The following is a 16,813-nucleotide window of genomic DNA, read 5'->3' on the forward strand; positions in this document are numbered from 1 at the left end:
TTTTTTGTGTTTGGGACTTCCAGAAGCAGGTGCCAAAATGTGATTAGAGGTGCAAGAGATTTATTTGGAGTGAAACACCTAGAAAGATAGAGAAGGGAGCAGAAGGTGGGGAATTCTTCATACCACCCTGAAAGTCTGACACCTAGAAGGAAGGATTGGGTAGGGGAGCTTCGGACTTCAGTGCATCTTCAGACTGCTAGATGATGACTTGGTTCCTAAGCAAAGGTTGCCTGTAGAGAAGCCCACAGGGACAGGAATGGCCTAGATCTAGACCCCTCCAACGTGCTCAGCTACTGGCTGATTGCAGGCAAGGAAAAGTTGGAGGCTATCCATTACTGGTACACAGCGCCAGGACTAGGGTATGGTGAGGCACTTAGGGACAAATATTTGACTATACGACTAAGGAAGACAATGTTTTGGTGCAATATTGTAATATCTGAATTGATGCAAAAAAGCCTATGATGAGCAAGATACCAAATTTCAAATCAAACCCGACCAGATTACTGATTTCTTTTTGCTTCAGGTTTCAGCATGGCTCAAGGCACTGCTGATTCACTGTCACCAGTGAGGACAGGCTAGGTCCACACCAGTCGTGTAATTTTCCATAGGCCTGTGTGCCCTTACCCAAAAATAAGACTCTCGGCTTAGGTATTTCAAGTTCCTCTGTTGCCCCTTTTTCAGTGTGAGAATTGTGTGTGCTGTGGAAAACATCCAGGGATGTCTTCCTTTAAACAAGTTCATGGTTAAATGGCCACCCACTCACTCACTAATGCCTTACACAAAGCAAGATGCAAGTGTACCACATACTTTTAGGATATTTTTATATCTTAAAAAATGTATATTGGCCGGGCACAGTGGCTCACGCCTGTAATCCCAGCACTTTGCCGAGGAGGGCGGATCACAAGATCAAGAGATCGAGACCATCCTGGCCAACATGATGAAACCTCGTCTCTAAATACAAAAATTAGCTGGGCAAGGTAGCGCGCGCCTGTAGTTCCGGCTACTTGGGAGGCTGAGGCAGGAGAATCGCTTGAACCCGGGAGGCAGAGGTTGCAGTGAGCCGAGATCGCGCCGCGCCACTGCACTCCAGCCTGGCGACAGAGCAAGACTCCGTCTCAAAAAAAAAAAAAAAAAAAAAGTATATTGCATATATGTATATATTTTGCACACCATATAATTATCACGACATCTTTATTGCTAGTTAGTAGGTTCCTTGACTGGGGTCATGTCATCTGTGCCTGACACAGGAGGTAATGTTTATTCAGAAATGAAGATGGCGGCTGGGCACGGTGGCTCACACCTGTAATACCAGCTCTTTGGGAGGCCGAAGCGGGCAGATCGCTTGAGGCTAGCAGGGTGAGACCCCATCTCTATCAAAAACACAAAAATAAGCCGGATGTGGTGGCACATGCCTGCAGTCTCAGCTACTCGGAGGCTAAGATGGGAGGATTGCTTGAGACCAGCAGGCAGAGGTTGCAGTGAGCCGAGATCGCGCCACTGCACTCCAGCGTGTGTGACAGAGGCCGTGTCTCAAAAACAACAAAAAAGAACATGGGAGAAGAGGCATTGATGAGGAAAAATCTACAAAGAAAGCAAATATCAATTTGTCAAGCTATTTGCAAACGTCTTCCCTTTCCTGTATTAATATTTTCCCTCTCCCCACTTTTGGCCCGAGGATCTGAGTCCTCGGGTCAGGCCGAAATCAGACCGCGTCCATACCCAGCCTCCTTCGAGGCCTAGCTGTAAAAACCGCTGAGCAAAAGGAATCCAGAATCAGCCCTCAAGCAACTCAAGACAAGTTAGCAATTTCCGCCGGGAAGCCGTGAACAGCGGCGGCCACTGGCGTTTCCTCCGAGTCCTCGGAACTCCGGAAACTCTGGGAGCTTTTAGCCCGCCCACCAGGGGAAAGCTGCCCGGGGCCGGCGCCAGGTGGAGCCCATCCCCCTAGGCCTGGCGGGCCGCAGTACCGCCAGGGGCCTGCGGGAGGCGCACGCGGCGCGGCCTGAGGGGAGGGGGAGAGCGGGCGGAGGCGGTGCGCTCGGCGCTTCCTGTTCCGGCGCCAGGAGGAGCCGCGCGCTGCTGGTGCTGTTGCCGCCGCTGCTCTAGCTGCCGTCAGTCAGGCTGCGCCCGCGTCTTCAGGGCCCAGTCCCTCGGACCCATCGCCGCTTCTAGACCCTACTGCGGTCTCGGATATTGCCGGGTGAGGCTGCTTCGGTACTAGTGGGAGTCGTGAAGGGGAATCGGGGAGCTGGGGTTGCGGAGCCCGCGGGCGCGGCCAAGCGGGAAGCGGGCGCGGTGACCGAGGTGCATCGAGTCACGTCCAGTGCTCGGGCCGTGGTCGCCTGCCTGGCACCGGGACTAAGCGTTTCTATCGGTCGCCTTCCTCCACGCTGCGGGCTGCCTGGGGATCGCCCCCCAGGGAGAAGGTGTCGGAGGCCGCTGACGTCGTGCCCGACGGGTTTCTGGGCGCCTGACGTCAGGCCTGGCTGCGGGGCGGGGCGGGCCGGCCCCTCCCCCACCCCTTCCCGGCGGGCGCGACCCGCTAGGAGGCCGGTTCGCTCCGGTTGATCCCGGACTCCCTTTGTTCGTGCATCCCTAAACGGCTGCCGGCCTCGCGCCCCTTGGCCCCGATTTCCCCTCTACCCCCACCCTATTACACTCATTCATTAATTTTTAATAAAAAGGGAAAGGCCTGAAAAGATTCTTACAAGAGACCCGGGCGCTTGTTAATCCGCAGTGTGACAACGTTCTGGTTATGACTTACTAGAGGAATTGCTCACGGATACATTAGATGAATACCCAGGGCAAACCACGAGAAGGGCAGAATTCAGTGATCTCCTTTTTTAGGACTGAGGAGCACATACCTGCGATAGCGTATGCATAGCTGGACCGTTTTCCTCTTTACCTTGAAAAGCAAGAGTACAGCTTTTAATAGGTAAAGATTCCAGTGTTAAAGCATGAAGCCAGGCTCACTCGACCGCAAGAATTTTTTTTAGTTTTACTACTAGAGAAATACACACCTGGGGGTTGTAAAGGTCTGTTTTGAAAACGAACCCTCATTACAGGCAAAGGTAGCCTTCAGAAACATTTCGTAAGTTCTTTGTTCACTGGTGTTCTTTGGGGGAAGAATAGAAATTTTTCATGCTGGCATCTCTGAGCCCACAATGCAAAGCGAGTTTGCTTCAGAAACTTGGAGTGAATTGCAAATATTGGAATGTTCTTTTCCTCACTCCAGGCGGAATGGGTAAAATCCATCCCCAGTCTCTTAACTGAAACTTTTGAAGCTAGTGTGTTTTGAATTCAAAAATACTTGGATTTTATCTTCATCTTTTTAGAAAGACAACATGTTAGACGAGAGATAACCCCAGCAGAGTGGTGCACCCCATAATCCAACATTAATATTTGCAGCAATAGATGTGAACATTCATTCTAAGTGGGGGCGAATAGAAACTATAAATAGCTTCAGGTCACATTTTGCCACCATGTAAGTTTTGTGCCAAACTAGGGCAGATAAAGATTTATGGACCTAAAAGTAGGCATCATAAAAGCTAATATTTGTTGAGGTTTTGCTATATTCCAGGCAGCGACTAAGAGATTTGTTTATTAAAAGTTTTACAGCAAATCTATGATGTGGGTACGATTCCCATCTTCCTTTGCCTCAAGTTTGGAGAGTTGGACTTGTCAACTCTGGCCGAACCAACCAGTGAAGAGCTGCAGTTATAGCTAGATAATCATACTTTAACGTTTACTCTTTTACCTATAAGCTAGATGTCCACATACAAAGAAAAGAGAATTTGGTATTTGTTTTCCACCCAAGCACTATTTTTTTTAGGCACTTGATTGGACAGAGTCCCATTTAGTTTCTCGCAACATTACTGGCCTGGTTTTTTTGTTTTGTTTTGTTTTGTTTTGTTTTTTAAACTGCGTGCTTTTTACAAATACTATGGCCTGTTCTTTATAGTTCGGGTTCATTCAGATGAGCCGACTCTTAGTGAAATAATTCAAACCCTCGTCTAAGGTCACTCTGCTAAGACTTTCATACCCCTTCCCTTTCTCGCTATATTCTAACCCATCTGAACTGCTTATACCTCCCCAGAGATTCTCCCAGTTTTTACACTAACTGCTCTTCTTTCCCTAGGGCCCATTTCACCGCCCTCTACTCCCGACTCTTTCCTTATGGTCCTTATGGACTGCAAAAGACAGCACATCTCAGGAATCTCCATGTAATACTATAATTTCTCTAAAGGCCAACACATTGTTTGGCACATATGTTCCAATAAGTATATAACTAAATGCCAAGAAATATTGCAGGTTGCATATCCTTTATCCCAAATGCTTGGGACCAGAAGTGTTTCAGATTTGGGGTTTTTTTTTATATTACACCAGTTGAGCATCCAAAATCCAGAATGCTCTAATGAGCATTTCCTTTGAGAGGCATGGTGGCACTCAAAAAGATTCAGATTTTTGAGCATTTCAAAACCCCCGTTTTTGAGTTGCCCAAATGTAAAAAATGGAACATAAGCAGATAAATGAGCCAATACTAAAAACTAGCATGTATTCTAATTTATAATTTATATATATATATATTTTTTTTTTGGAGACGGAGTCGCTTACTGCAAGCTCCGCCTCCCAGGTTCGAGCGATTCTCCTGCCTCAGCCTACCGAAGCGAAGTAGCTGGGATTACAGGTGCCTTCCACCACGCCCAGCTAATTTTCTGTATTTTTAGTTGAGATAGGGTTTTACCATGTTGGCCAGGCTGGTCTTGAATTCCTGGCCTCAAGTAATCCACCCACCTCAGCCTCCCAAAGTGCTGCGATTACAGGCTTGAGCCGCCGCGCCCGGCCATTAATTTATATTTTCAGTACGATACATATCATCCCCCCATACTAAACAAATCAACCCAAAAATTTTGATTTCGCTTAATTTCGCCTAACAAATATCTAACATGTATATAGCACTTTATAGATTAAGTGTGTTACTATTTTCTTTGCAGTGGGCAGGAATTATAACTTCTACAGATGGAAAATGGTCTCTTATTGAGAAGTTTTTTGTCAAAAGATAACCGTCAAAAGGATTGATGTCCGGGTTTCATCACTGTGTAGTCCCATACTGTTTATCACTCCATCACAATTTGAAGGCTGTCTGAAATATCCATGAACTCCACTGGTAATTCATGGAGTTCAACTCTCTTAACCACCCTCCTCCCTGACCCATGATTTTTACCCTAACAGCCATGAGAGTTTCCAAAAATGTTATGTTTTACTTTTCTAGTGTATGTCAAAAGACATTTTGTACTGTTTTAAAATTACTATTCTTGCTATTCAAAGAATAAAAAGTATTGTTTTTCAGATGATGGGTGGATCATGCTATAAACTGGTAACAAAGTTTTGGAAATAATAGCTTTAGATTATTCCAAAAAGAAAAAAAAAGAAAGCCTTTCTTGAGTATAAATTGTTTTTATGAGTTCAAGGTTACATTGGCCTCATCTTAATAATTAGCGATGATTCAGATATTTTGGAATAGCTTTATATTTTTATTTATTTTTCTTTTTGAGACAGAGTGCCACTATATTGCCCAGGCTGGTCTCTTAACTACTGGCCTCAAGCGGTCTTCCCACCTCAGCCTCCTGAGAAGCTGGGATTACAGGTGCACACTACCAAGCGCGGCTTAGAATAGCTTTTTAGAAAACCTAAACTTTTTATGTTCTGCAACTCTCCTCATATTGAAACGTTCATGTCCAACTGTTTTTCACCTTTTCTAATGAAAGTATTCTCCAAAGAACAAATTGGAATGCTTCCAATTATAGTTGTTCCCCCTTATCCTAGGGGGACACATTGCAAGACTCCCCAATGAATCCCTGAAACTGAAGTCTGTATACACTGCCGAAGCCTAAGTATACCATGTTTTTTAGATCTAATGACCAAGATGGGCTGATAGCTTATACAGCATGGATACACTGGACAAAGGGATGATTCACGTCCTAGGCAGGAGGGTGCAAACTTTCATTTTGCAACTCAGAACATGCTCTTGCCCCATTTAAAACTTAGGAATTGGCCAGGTGCAGTGGTTCATGCCTAATCCCAGCACTTTGGGAGACTGAGGTGGGTGGATTACTTGAGGCCAGGAGTTTGAGACCAGCCTGGCCAACATGGTGAAACCCCGTCTCTACCAAAAATTAAAAATTAGCCGGGCGTGGTGGCACGTGCTGATAATCCCAGCTACTTGAGAGGCTCAGGTAGGAGAATCACTTAAACCTGGGAGGCGGAGGTTGCAGTGAGTCAAGATCACACCACTGCACTTTAGCCTGGGTGGCAGAGTGAGACTCCATCTCAAAAACAAAACAAAAAACTTACGAATTGTTTATTTCTGGAATTTTTCATTTAATACGTTCGGACCTTAGGTAATTAAAACCACGGATAAGGGGGGATCACCCTAACATGAACGCTGTTTATTCTAGGAATGGAGAGCTGGTCACTTTACTAAGACAGTGCCGTAGAACAGAACTTGTTACTAATTCCTATGCTTAGGGCTTTGTTTTTTAATCACAAGATTCTAGCACCTCCCCTATCTTCCAGACTTGGATTTTGAACTTTAAAATTTTGAAGTAGTGTTGTGAATCAGTTGAATATTATTAACTTGTAGAATAATTTATGTAATTCCATGACTAGGTAACTGTATAATTCTGAAAACCTGAACAGTCAAGACCATTTGGTTCACTTTGATTCTCAACTCCAGAATTAATATGAACTTTGATACAGAATCATTTTCTATTTCAGAAAGGCTAACCCTGTTTAAAAAGCATGTTAGCCTTACAACTTACCATATATTTTCTACACTGTTAGTCCTAAAAATTTTATTGTGTGATGTGATTGACGTTAAACCCTAACATGGGAATGGGTTGTATGTGGGTTTTTTTGTTTTTTTGTTTTTGAGACGGAGTTTGCACTGTCACCCAGGCTGGAGTGCAGTGGCTTGATCTCAGCTCACTGCAAGCTCCGCCTCCTGGGTTCACGCCATTCTCTTGCCTCAGCCTCCCGAGTAGCTGGGACTACAGATGCCCGCCACTACGCCCGGCTAATTTTTTGTATTTTTAGTAGAGACAGGGTTTCACCTTGTTAGCCAGGATGGTCTCAATCTCCTGACTTCGTGATCCGCCCTCCTCGGCCTCCCAAAGTGCTGGGATTACAGGCGTGAGCCACCGCGCCCGGCCATGTTTTTTGATATTCTGAATAAAAAGGATATAGCAGTTGGGATAGGCTTGGGTTCTTGTCCTTTATGTTCTTGTCCTTTCCTCATGATAACCAAATCATAATCAGAAATAAGATGCTAAGAATACAAAGGTGGCTCTATGTTAATACTGTATTGATAGGTCAAAGGAGAAAAAGCATGAGATCAATTCATTAGATACTGAAAAGTCTTTTGAGGGAATTTAATGTCTTCTTGCTTTCTTTATTAACAGAATAGGAATAAATAATAGCATAGGCATAAATTAAAAATAATGTAATTTTTTAAAATCTCAAACTAAAAATGGGAATCATACTTAAACATTAGCATTCCCAGGAGAGTTGGAGCAAGACCTCTGTGCCCACTATCACTCAACATTTCATTATTTAAGTCCTAGCAAGTGCAAAAGAGAAAAGATGCATAAATATTAGAGAAGGAAAGTTATTTTTTGCAAATGGCGTATTTTTTATCTGGAAATCCCAGAGAATCAAGTGAGAAACTTTGAAGAATAAAATAATTCAGTAATGATGCCTCCTACCCTAGGTTAATTAATATAAAGAAGAGTTAAATTCCTATGGCATATTTCTGGTAACAAAAACATCACTAAACTTTTAAATAAAACCCAAAACACTTCTAGTATTAAACATTTAAATGAGCTGGGCGCAGTGGCTCACGCCTGTAATCCCAGCACTTTGGGAGGCCAAGGTGGGCGGATCACAAGGTCAAGAGATGGAGACCATCCTGGACAACATGGTGAAACCCCGTCTCTACTAAAAATACAAAAATTAGTGGGTGTAGTGGCACGCACCTGTAGTCCCAGCTACTCAGGAGACTGAGGCACGAGAATCGCTTAAACTGAGGAGGTGGAGGTTGCAGTGAACCAAGATCGCGCCACTGCACTCCAGTCTGGCGACAGAGCGAGACTCCATCTCAAAAAAAAAAAAAAAATTAAATGATTTCTACTAAAAATTTTAAAAATTAGCATGCCTGTGGTCCCAGCTACTCAAAGGCTAAGGTGGGAGGATCCACTTGAGCCTGGGAGGTCGAGGTTGCAGTGAGCTGTTATCACACCACTGCACTCCAGCCTGGGTGACAGAGCAAGACCCTGTCTCAAAAAAAAATTGAATGAATGTGAGCTGTGTATACATTTAAGAAAGATTAATAAAAAGATAATTATTTGCCTCCCTATTCCAGTTCAGGGTCTCAATGGCTGGAGCCTTTCTTGGCAATTCAGAGTCCAAGTTGGGAACCAGCCCTGAACTGGACGCCATCCCAGCACAGGGTGCTCTCACCTACACCCACACTCACAGACTGGGCCGTGTAGACACATCCATTCATGTGCATCTTTGGGATATGGGAGGAAACTGGAGTACTTGGAGAAGACCCATAAAGATGGGAGAATGAGCCAGCTTCACACAGACAGTGACCTCAGCTGAGACTTTTTGTTTTTTCTTCTCATCAACATTATAACAAAACAAAGTTGAATGAAACGTCTTTCGAGGACCTGCTATAGACTAAAATTTTAAAACCCTGTCCCATATATAAACGAACAATTAGAAAATAAAATAGAAGAAAAGAGCCTATTTACAACCACAGGGAAAAGTTTAACAGAAATCCCTTAAAAGAAATGTATATAGGAGATCTGATCAAGAAAATAAACTACATGAAAAGGACAGGAACTAAACAGTCCTCTGTGTCTGCATTTGCGGGTAGAAAATATTCAGGGAGCTGGGTGCGGTGGCTCATGCCTGTAATCCCAGCACTTTGGGAGGCTGAGGCGGGCGGATCACTTGAGGCCAGGAGTTCAAGAGCAGCCTGGCCAACGTGGTGAAACCCTGTCTCTATTAAAAATACAAAAAATTAGCCGGGCATGGCGGTGCGTGCCTATAATCCCAGTTACTCAGGAGGCTGAGGCAGGAGAATCTCTTGAACCCAGGAGATGGAGGTTGCAGTGAGCTGACATCATGCTATTGCACTCTAGCCTGGGCAACAGAGTGAGACCCTTTCTCAAAAAAAAAAAAAAAAACTTGGGGGAAACACAATAAAAATAACAATAGAAAATATAAGTTAATATAATTATATAGTATTCACACTTTTAAGTATTATAAATAATATAGAGATGATTTATACGGGAGGATGTGCATAGGTTATATGCAAATACTACACCATTTTATATCAGGTACTTGAGCATCCTGGGATTTGAGTATCTATGGGGGTCCTAGAACCAATCTCCCTCAGGTACCGAGGGACTATACTATACCTTGTTCTTGAACGAGATGATTTGACATTTTAAATAGATGTTCCCCTAGATTAATCTGTAAATATAATACATTTCCAACCAGAATGCTAACACATTAATTTTTTTTTTAATGATCTGGAAAAAATAAAAATACATAGGAAAATCTGAAAAAAAAAAAAGACAGTAGGGTGACTCACATTAATGTTTATTTAAAATATATTGTAAAGCTTCTGTAATTAAAATGGAATGGTACCGTTGCAGACCAGTAGAAAAGAATAAAGTCAGCTGGGCACAGTGTCTCACGCCTGTAATCCCAAGACTTTGGGAGGCCAAGGCAGGCAGATCACTTGAGCTCCGGAGTTCAAGACCAGCCTGGGCAACATGGTGAAACTCCATCTCTACAAAAAAACTAGCTGGGCAGGATCGATTGAGCCCAGAAGGTCGAGTCTGCAGTGAGCTTATGATGGTGCCACTGCACTCTGGCCAGGGAACAAAGCAAGACTGTTTCAAAAAGAAAAGAATAAAGTCCACAATATCTGTGGGAAATGAAGGAGGCTCTATAGCCTGCTTGTTAAGAGCCTAAGCTCTGGAGTCATACTGGGTTTGAACTGCTTCTCTCCTTGTCATTAGCTCTGGGACCTTAAACAAGTTAACTTGCCAAGCTTCCTCTTCTCCAGCTGTAAACTGGGGGTGAAAATAAAATTTGTATCTGGGTTCTGGAGCTACCAAGTGAGGTGGTGCACAGTACACCACCATGTTCCATGTTTCATGGTAAATATTGGATAGATGCTAGTTATAAATGGCAGCAGTATAGTGTAGTAAAGGTAGCTTGTCCAATTAGCTGAGAAAAGATAGATAGTTGATAATTATTGTTTGGAAGAATTTAAAGGTTTTAAACAAGAAGTTAAACCATAAAAATACTATATGAAAGCAAGGCAGAGTAGGGAAGGCCTTTGTAAATATATCACAAAATCCAGAAGCCACGTATAGGAAAACATTGATAGATTTGATGACATGAAATTTAAAACTTTTGTATAACCAAAATATGCCCTTTAAGAGATCTACAGATAAAAGGAATTTGGGAGAAAATTTTTTTTTTTTTTTGATTCAGAGTAGCCCTCCGTTGCCCAGGCTGGAGTGCAGTGGCGCAATCTCAGCTCACTGCAAGCTCCGCCTCCCAGGTTCACGCCATTCTCCTGCCTCAGCCTCCCAAGTAGCTGGGACTACAGGCACCCGCCACCACACTGGGCTAATTGTTTTTTTGTATTTTTAGTAGAGACGGGGTTTCACCGTGTTAGCCAGGATGGTCTCGATCTCTTGATCTCGTGATCCGCCTGCCTTGGCCTCCCAAAGTGCTGGGATTACAGGCGTGAGCCACTGCACCCGGCCAAAAAATTTTAATCTCATATATGAAAGCTAGTCTGCTTAGTATCTTACAAAGCAGTGAGAGAAAAAGATGTGCTACTGAGTAATAAAATGATCAAAGGCAAAGAGTACCTACAGTCTTTTATTTATATAAAGTCAAAGAACAAGCAAAATTAAGTCAAAAATTGACTGCCATGAGGCAAGGCAGTTGATTGGAAAAGAGCATGGTAAACTTTCTGGAGTGAGAAATGTTCTATATCTTGGGGTGGTTATAGGGGCGTATAGAATTATCAGAGCTTGTTAATCTGAACACTTAAGATCTCTGCATTTTGTTGAGTGCTAATTATACTTCAATTTAAAAATTGGTAAAAGTACTCCAGGACATCAATAAATTTAAATTTGGGAGTACACACAGTGGCTCATGGCTATAATCCCAATACTTTGGGAGGCTGAGGCAGGAGGGTCCCTTGATCCCAGGAGTTTGAGACCGGGTCTGGGCAACATAGTGAGACACCTGTCTCTGCAATAAATTTTTAAAATTTTAAGAAATTTGCTGGGCATGATGGCACACACCTGTAGTACCGGCTATTAGGGAGACTGAGGCAAGAAGATGACTTGAGCCCAGGAGGTCAAGATTGCAGTGAGCTGTGATCTATCTCGCCACTGCACTCCAGCCTGGGTGACAGAATGAGACCCTGTCTCCAAAAAAAAGACGAGGAAATGTAAGTTAAAATAAGACACTAATTTTTAATATCTATTGTCATTATAAACAATAAATTTAATAATATCCAGTGGTAAAAGGAGTTAGAGAAATGAGTGTAAATTGGCATGGACTTTTCAAATAGATTTTAGATAAATTTATCTGTTGACTCTAAATTCCATGTCCAGTGCTTTTTCCTGGTGTTAGATTCTCACACACAAAGAAGTGTTGAGAGATGTTCACTGTATCATACTTAAAACAACTTACACTGCTACAAAAAGAATGTAAATTAAATTGCAAATCATTTTTGTATGATGTGCAGCCATTAAAAGGGATGAAGTTAATAGAGCTGTATGAACTATTATGGAAAACTTTCCTATGTAAAGAAAAACACATTACATAAATAAGATTCCGTTTAAGTAATAATAATGTATGCATAGAAAGTTCCTTAAGGAATATTTAAGAAATGGTGAACACTGATTTTGAAATTTTTCTTTCTTCCTTCATTTCTTTTCTTTTTTTAGGAAAATGTCTGATGAATTTTCGGTAAGTTGATCAGTTTATCTGTGATAAGTTTTTCATCTCTTAAGAAAAACAACATGGTCCTAACTGGGCTACGTAAATCTTTTCACTTAAAAGAGATGCTTTAACCAGGCATGGTGGCGTGCACCTGTAGTCCTAGCTACTTGGGAGGATCCCTTGACCCCAAGAGTTTCAGGCTGCAGTGAGCCATGATTGTGCCATTGCACTCCTGCCTGGGCGACAGAGTGAGACTCTGTCTATAAATAAATAAAAGAGATGCTTTTTGTGATTCTTGGCTCTGGGGGTAGTAAAGAGATTTTGATAGGTGATTTGCCTTAGTTTACTGAGATAATAGCATGTTTGGAAATGTTTCCTGTATTTATGAAAATATGTATTTCTTTAAATGAAAATTTAAGATGTTACTTCTGTTGTTCTCTTTTACCCTGATAGTATTAATAGCCAACATTTATTAGAAATTATTATATACCAGGCACTCTGTGAAAGTGTACTACATGAACTATCATATTTAAGCCTCAAGTTAACCCTAAAACAGTTTTGAAACTGAAGAGGCTCTATCTCAGAGTATGTAGCTCCTTTGAGGTTAAGCCAGGATTCAAATCCATATCTTGACTGTTAGTTCTATCTTCTTAATTACTGTATTTTGTTATATTAATACAGCAGAGAAATGAAGCACAATATGATTAGTTGTATTTAGAAAACGAGTTTCTCTGAAGAATTTGCACTGTAAAGTTGATACGCAAAGTAGCATCTCAAGGTTTATGTTAAATAGAGTATTTTTTAAATGACTAGCTTAGCTTTTGAAGATATTCTTGAGGTTTATAATCCCTGCCCCTATAGGTTACTATTCTCTGTGGGTTTATAATGGTGTTTGATGTAACTTTTCCCTAGATAGGAAAGACGTATCTGTTTTGTATTCCAGTTGGCAGATGCACTACCTGAACACTCCCCTGCCAAAACCTCTGCTGTGAGCAATACAAAACCTGGCCAACCTCCTCAAGGCTGGCCAGGCTCCAACCCTTGGAATAATCCGAGTGCTCCATCTTCAGTGCCATCTGGACTCCCACCAAGTGCAACACCCTCCACTGTGCCTTTTGGACCAGCACCAACAGGAATGTATCCCTCCGTGCCTCCCACCGGACCACCTCCAGGACCCCCAGCACCCTTTCCTCCTTCCGGACCATCATGTCCCCCACCTGGTGGTCCTTATCCAGCCCCAACTGTGCCAGGCCCTGGCCCCACAGGGCCATATCCTACACCAAATATGCCCTTTCCAGAGCTACCCAGACCATATGGTGCACCCACAGATCCAGCTGCAGCTGGTCCTTTAGGTCCATGGGGATCCATGTCTTCTGGACCTTGGGCGCCAGGAATGGGAGGGCAGTATCCTACCCCTAATATGCCATATCCATCTCCAGGCCCATATCCCGCTCCTCCTCCTCCCCAAGCCCCTGGGGCAGCACCACCTGTTCCATGGGGCACCGTTCCACCAGGAGCCTGGGGACCACCAGCACCATATCCTGCCCCTACAGGATCGTATCCCACACCAGGACTCTATCCTACTCCCAGTAATCCTTTCCAAGTGCCTTCAGGACCTTCTGGTGCTCCACCAATGCCTGGTGGCCCCCATGTGAGTGTTCAATTTGTTATTTAAAGTGTACTAATTGTACATAGCACAACTGACATTGTTTCTCCCCAGTTTTGGACGGAAGATTAAGAAGGCTTTTAAGTTTTTAAAAGAGGGTGTGTGTATATTAAATGAGTAAATTTCAAACCTTCAGGTAAAGCATTTAAAAGGATGAAAGCACTGTTTTAAGTATTCCTTGTGCTAAAAAGAAGAATTTTCCAAAGATCCCCAAAGACTTTGTAATGTAGTAAGCAGTGTCCTCAATAGCATCCTTTAGGTAAACTCTGAGATTCATTTCATTGGGATTTTTGTTATATTATTATTATTTCTCAGTATTGTTTTATAGCATCACACCAAAGTACAGTTCAGTAAAAGCAGTCTCTACCTGTCTAGCTTGATAGAGGTAGATTTTTAGAGAATCCAAGGCAATGAGTAGGTAATGTTCATCTTTCAAGCAGTTCTGGAGCTCAAGATTACACCCCTATTCTTTATTGTCAGTTACATGTAATGCTTTATGCTTTACTGTCAGACAACCCAGTGTGGGGTTAACATCTTAGTTGAGGAGCCTGCCTTGGTCATATAACCAAATGGAAAAGTACCCCACTTCCCCTGTGAGGTAAGCCAAACGAGTATCCAAATGCAGAGTAAAGATTTTCCTTAGGAAAAAAAATCTGTTAACTCTTTTTTTTTTTTTTTTTTTTTTTTTTGAGACAGTCTTGCTCTGTCACCCAGGCAAGAGTGCAGTCTCTCGGCTCGCTGCAGTCTCTACCTCTCAGGTTCAAGTGATTCTCCTGAGTAGCTGGGATTACAGGCGTGTGCCACCACACCGGCTCATTTTTGTATTTTTAGTAGAGATGGAGTTTCACCATGTTGGCCAGGCTGGTCTTGAACTCCTGACCTCAAGTGATCCGCCTGCTTCAGCCTCCCAAAGTGCTGGGATTACAGGCCTGAGCCACCATGCCCAGCCAGGAAAAAAAAAAAATCTGCTAACTCTTAATACGAAAATAACTAGTCAGATCTCTGATTAGATTAGTCAAACATCCAATCCAGCTATAAAGGAAAAGAAATCTTTAAAGTACCCCTAAAACTTCCTCCTTGCATTAGTGTAATTTCTTTCTTGCTATATATATTATCTAAAAATATTTGTTTTGCAAAGTGTATGCCAGAGTAAATGATGTGACTCGCTGTTTGGATTTATTAAGCAATAAATTTACTTTAAGCCACAGTAAGGAGTTAATAAACTCCATTTGCAAAATCTAGAAGTTGACTTTTTCTTTTTTCTATTGCAGTCTTACCATTAAGTTAACAATGGACGAAGAGATGACGCTTTGCTTTTTGAAGTACATGTATATGCACATGAATGCATATATAAAAATTGCTGGTTTCACTATTAGAGGGCATTCATGAAAGAACAACTCTTGCACCTCTCAGAGAAGATAACTGCCTCTTGTACTTGGATGCGTAGTACATCATATGTATACAATCAGATAAAAGTATAGAAGTAAATCATTCAGATGTGATTTTTATTTGGTTTTCATGGAAAGTTAAAGTGATAAAGTATATTGAATAGTTCTTTGACAGAATTTGTTTAAACTATGAAACTACACACTTAAAAATCTAAGATGTGGATTATTGTTAGAATCTGCAACTTCATTGGCAAATTATTTCAAGTATTTTTCTATAATCACTTTCCCCTTCTAAATAAATAAACTTCGAGAATAACCCATCATAATCCAAACAAATGATGCCTCAACATTTTGAGCTGCTCTGTCGGACAAATAAACCTGGTCCTCTTGAGGTTATATTTTGGATATACATTTTTAAACTGTCAGTAATTATTGTCAGATGTGGAGTTCAATAGCCAGCCAGTGTTCATTTTTATCCTTGAGCTTTTAGTAAAAACTTCCTGGTTTTATTTTTAGTCATTGGGTCATACAGCACTAAAGTCTGCTATTTATGGAAACTAACTTTTTTGTTTTTAATCCAGGCCAACATGTATGTAAATTAAATTTTTAGATAATTGATTATCTCTTTGTACTACTTGAGAGTTGATTATGAGATGTGCATATTGCTTTGGGAAGAGCTCGAGGAAGGAAATAATTCTCTCCTTTGTTTTGAACCTCAAACTAGATAAACCCTAGGAATTGCTTAATTGCAACAAGTAATTTTCATTCCCACAAAAACCTGAGGCAGCTCTTTTGCCCAGAGCGTTCCCTGTAGCCACCCCCACCCCACTTGCCCTTGGTTCTTTAGAAGGAGCACACACATCCCTTGATTCCTCCCTGATGTGGTAAACTGGCACACTCCAGGGGTCTAAAACATAAAACAGTTGTGTTTAGGGAACCTTAAGTCATGCAGACATGACTGTTCTCTTTGTACAAGTGTGAATCAAAATATGTATCTCTTTTTCAGAGTCTGGTTAAGCTATGTCATTGTCTACTGCATAGTTTCCTGAGTCTGTTTGTAAAGTGCTTATGGCTAACAGTTCAGTTCTGTATTTGTTGACAGGTAAATAAGTGGAGTTGAGTGCCATCTTTGAAAAAATTACCCTCTAGCTCTAACACTGAAAATAATAATAAATTGTAGATCTCTGCAACTAAGTTTAAAGCAGTGTGACTGTGTTGCTTAAATATCAAGTATTGTTTATAACCACCAAAAAAAAAAAAGCCCTGGTAGTTTTTTGGCACCTTATGTTTAAATCAGATTCTTAGATTTGGAGTAGACCTGACCTTGTTATTTATTAGATAACATTTTGAATGTATCCATTGGATTTCTAAAATGTATTGTGAATTTCTCAGACAAACAGGATTTATGCTGGAGCTCTGTTTTGCTTAGAAATAAAATATTTAGTAGTTTATTTCTGCTCTAATTAAAATGTCAAGAATGCCAAATGCTGCCAGTTTTTTGGTTTGATAGCTACCTCCTTCTAAGAAAGCAAAATGGTTACCTTTGAGAGGAACATTCAGTGTTTAATCATCCCTTATGTTAACTAGATGATAGATTCAAGCTTTTAGAAATGAGAAAGTAGAGACTAATTTGTTAAGATATTTTCAGACTGCGGAATGTTGTTAGCTTTTTCTTTCACTTCTCTTCAAGGACAGGTGTTAGCTGTCTACA

General features: G+C 41.7%; 1 protein-coding gene across 1 annotated transcript; it reads left to right on the forward strand.

The window, feature by feature from the left end:
• The first annotated feature begins 2,037 nt into the window (after positions 1 to 2,037).
• Positions 2,038 to 16,587, forward strand: MAPK1IP1L (mitogen-activated protein kinase 1 interacting protein 1 like). Its single transcript, XM_001148351.7, has 4 exons — positions 2,038 to 2,200; positions 12,054 to 12,075; positions 12,992 to 13,699; positions 14,986 to 16,587. The coding sequence occupies exons 2-4, from the start codon at positions 12,058 to 12,060 to the stop codon at positions 14,995 to 14,997; spliced, it is 738 nt and encodes a 245-aa protein (XP_001148351.1). The 5' UTR covers positions 2,038 to 2,200; positions 12,054 to 12,057; the 3' UTR covers positions 14,998 to 16,587.
• The last annotated feature ends 226 nt before the right edge of the window (positions 16,588 to 16,813 follow it).

This window comes from Pan troglodytes, chromosome 15 (genome assembly GCF_028858775.2).
Source record: "Pan troglodytes isolate AG18354 chromosome 15, NHGRI_mPanTro3-v2.0_pri, whole genome shotgun sequence".
Taxonomy (NCBI): Eukaryota; Metazoa; Chordata; class Mammalia; order Primates; family Hominidae; genus Pan; species Pan troglodytes.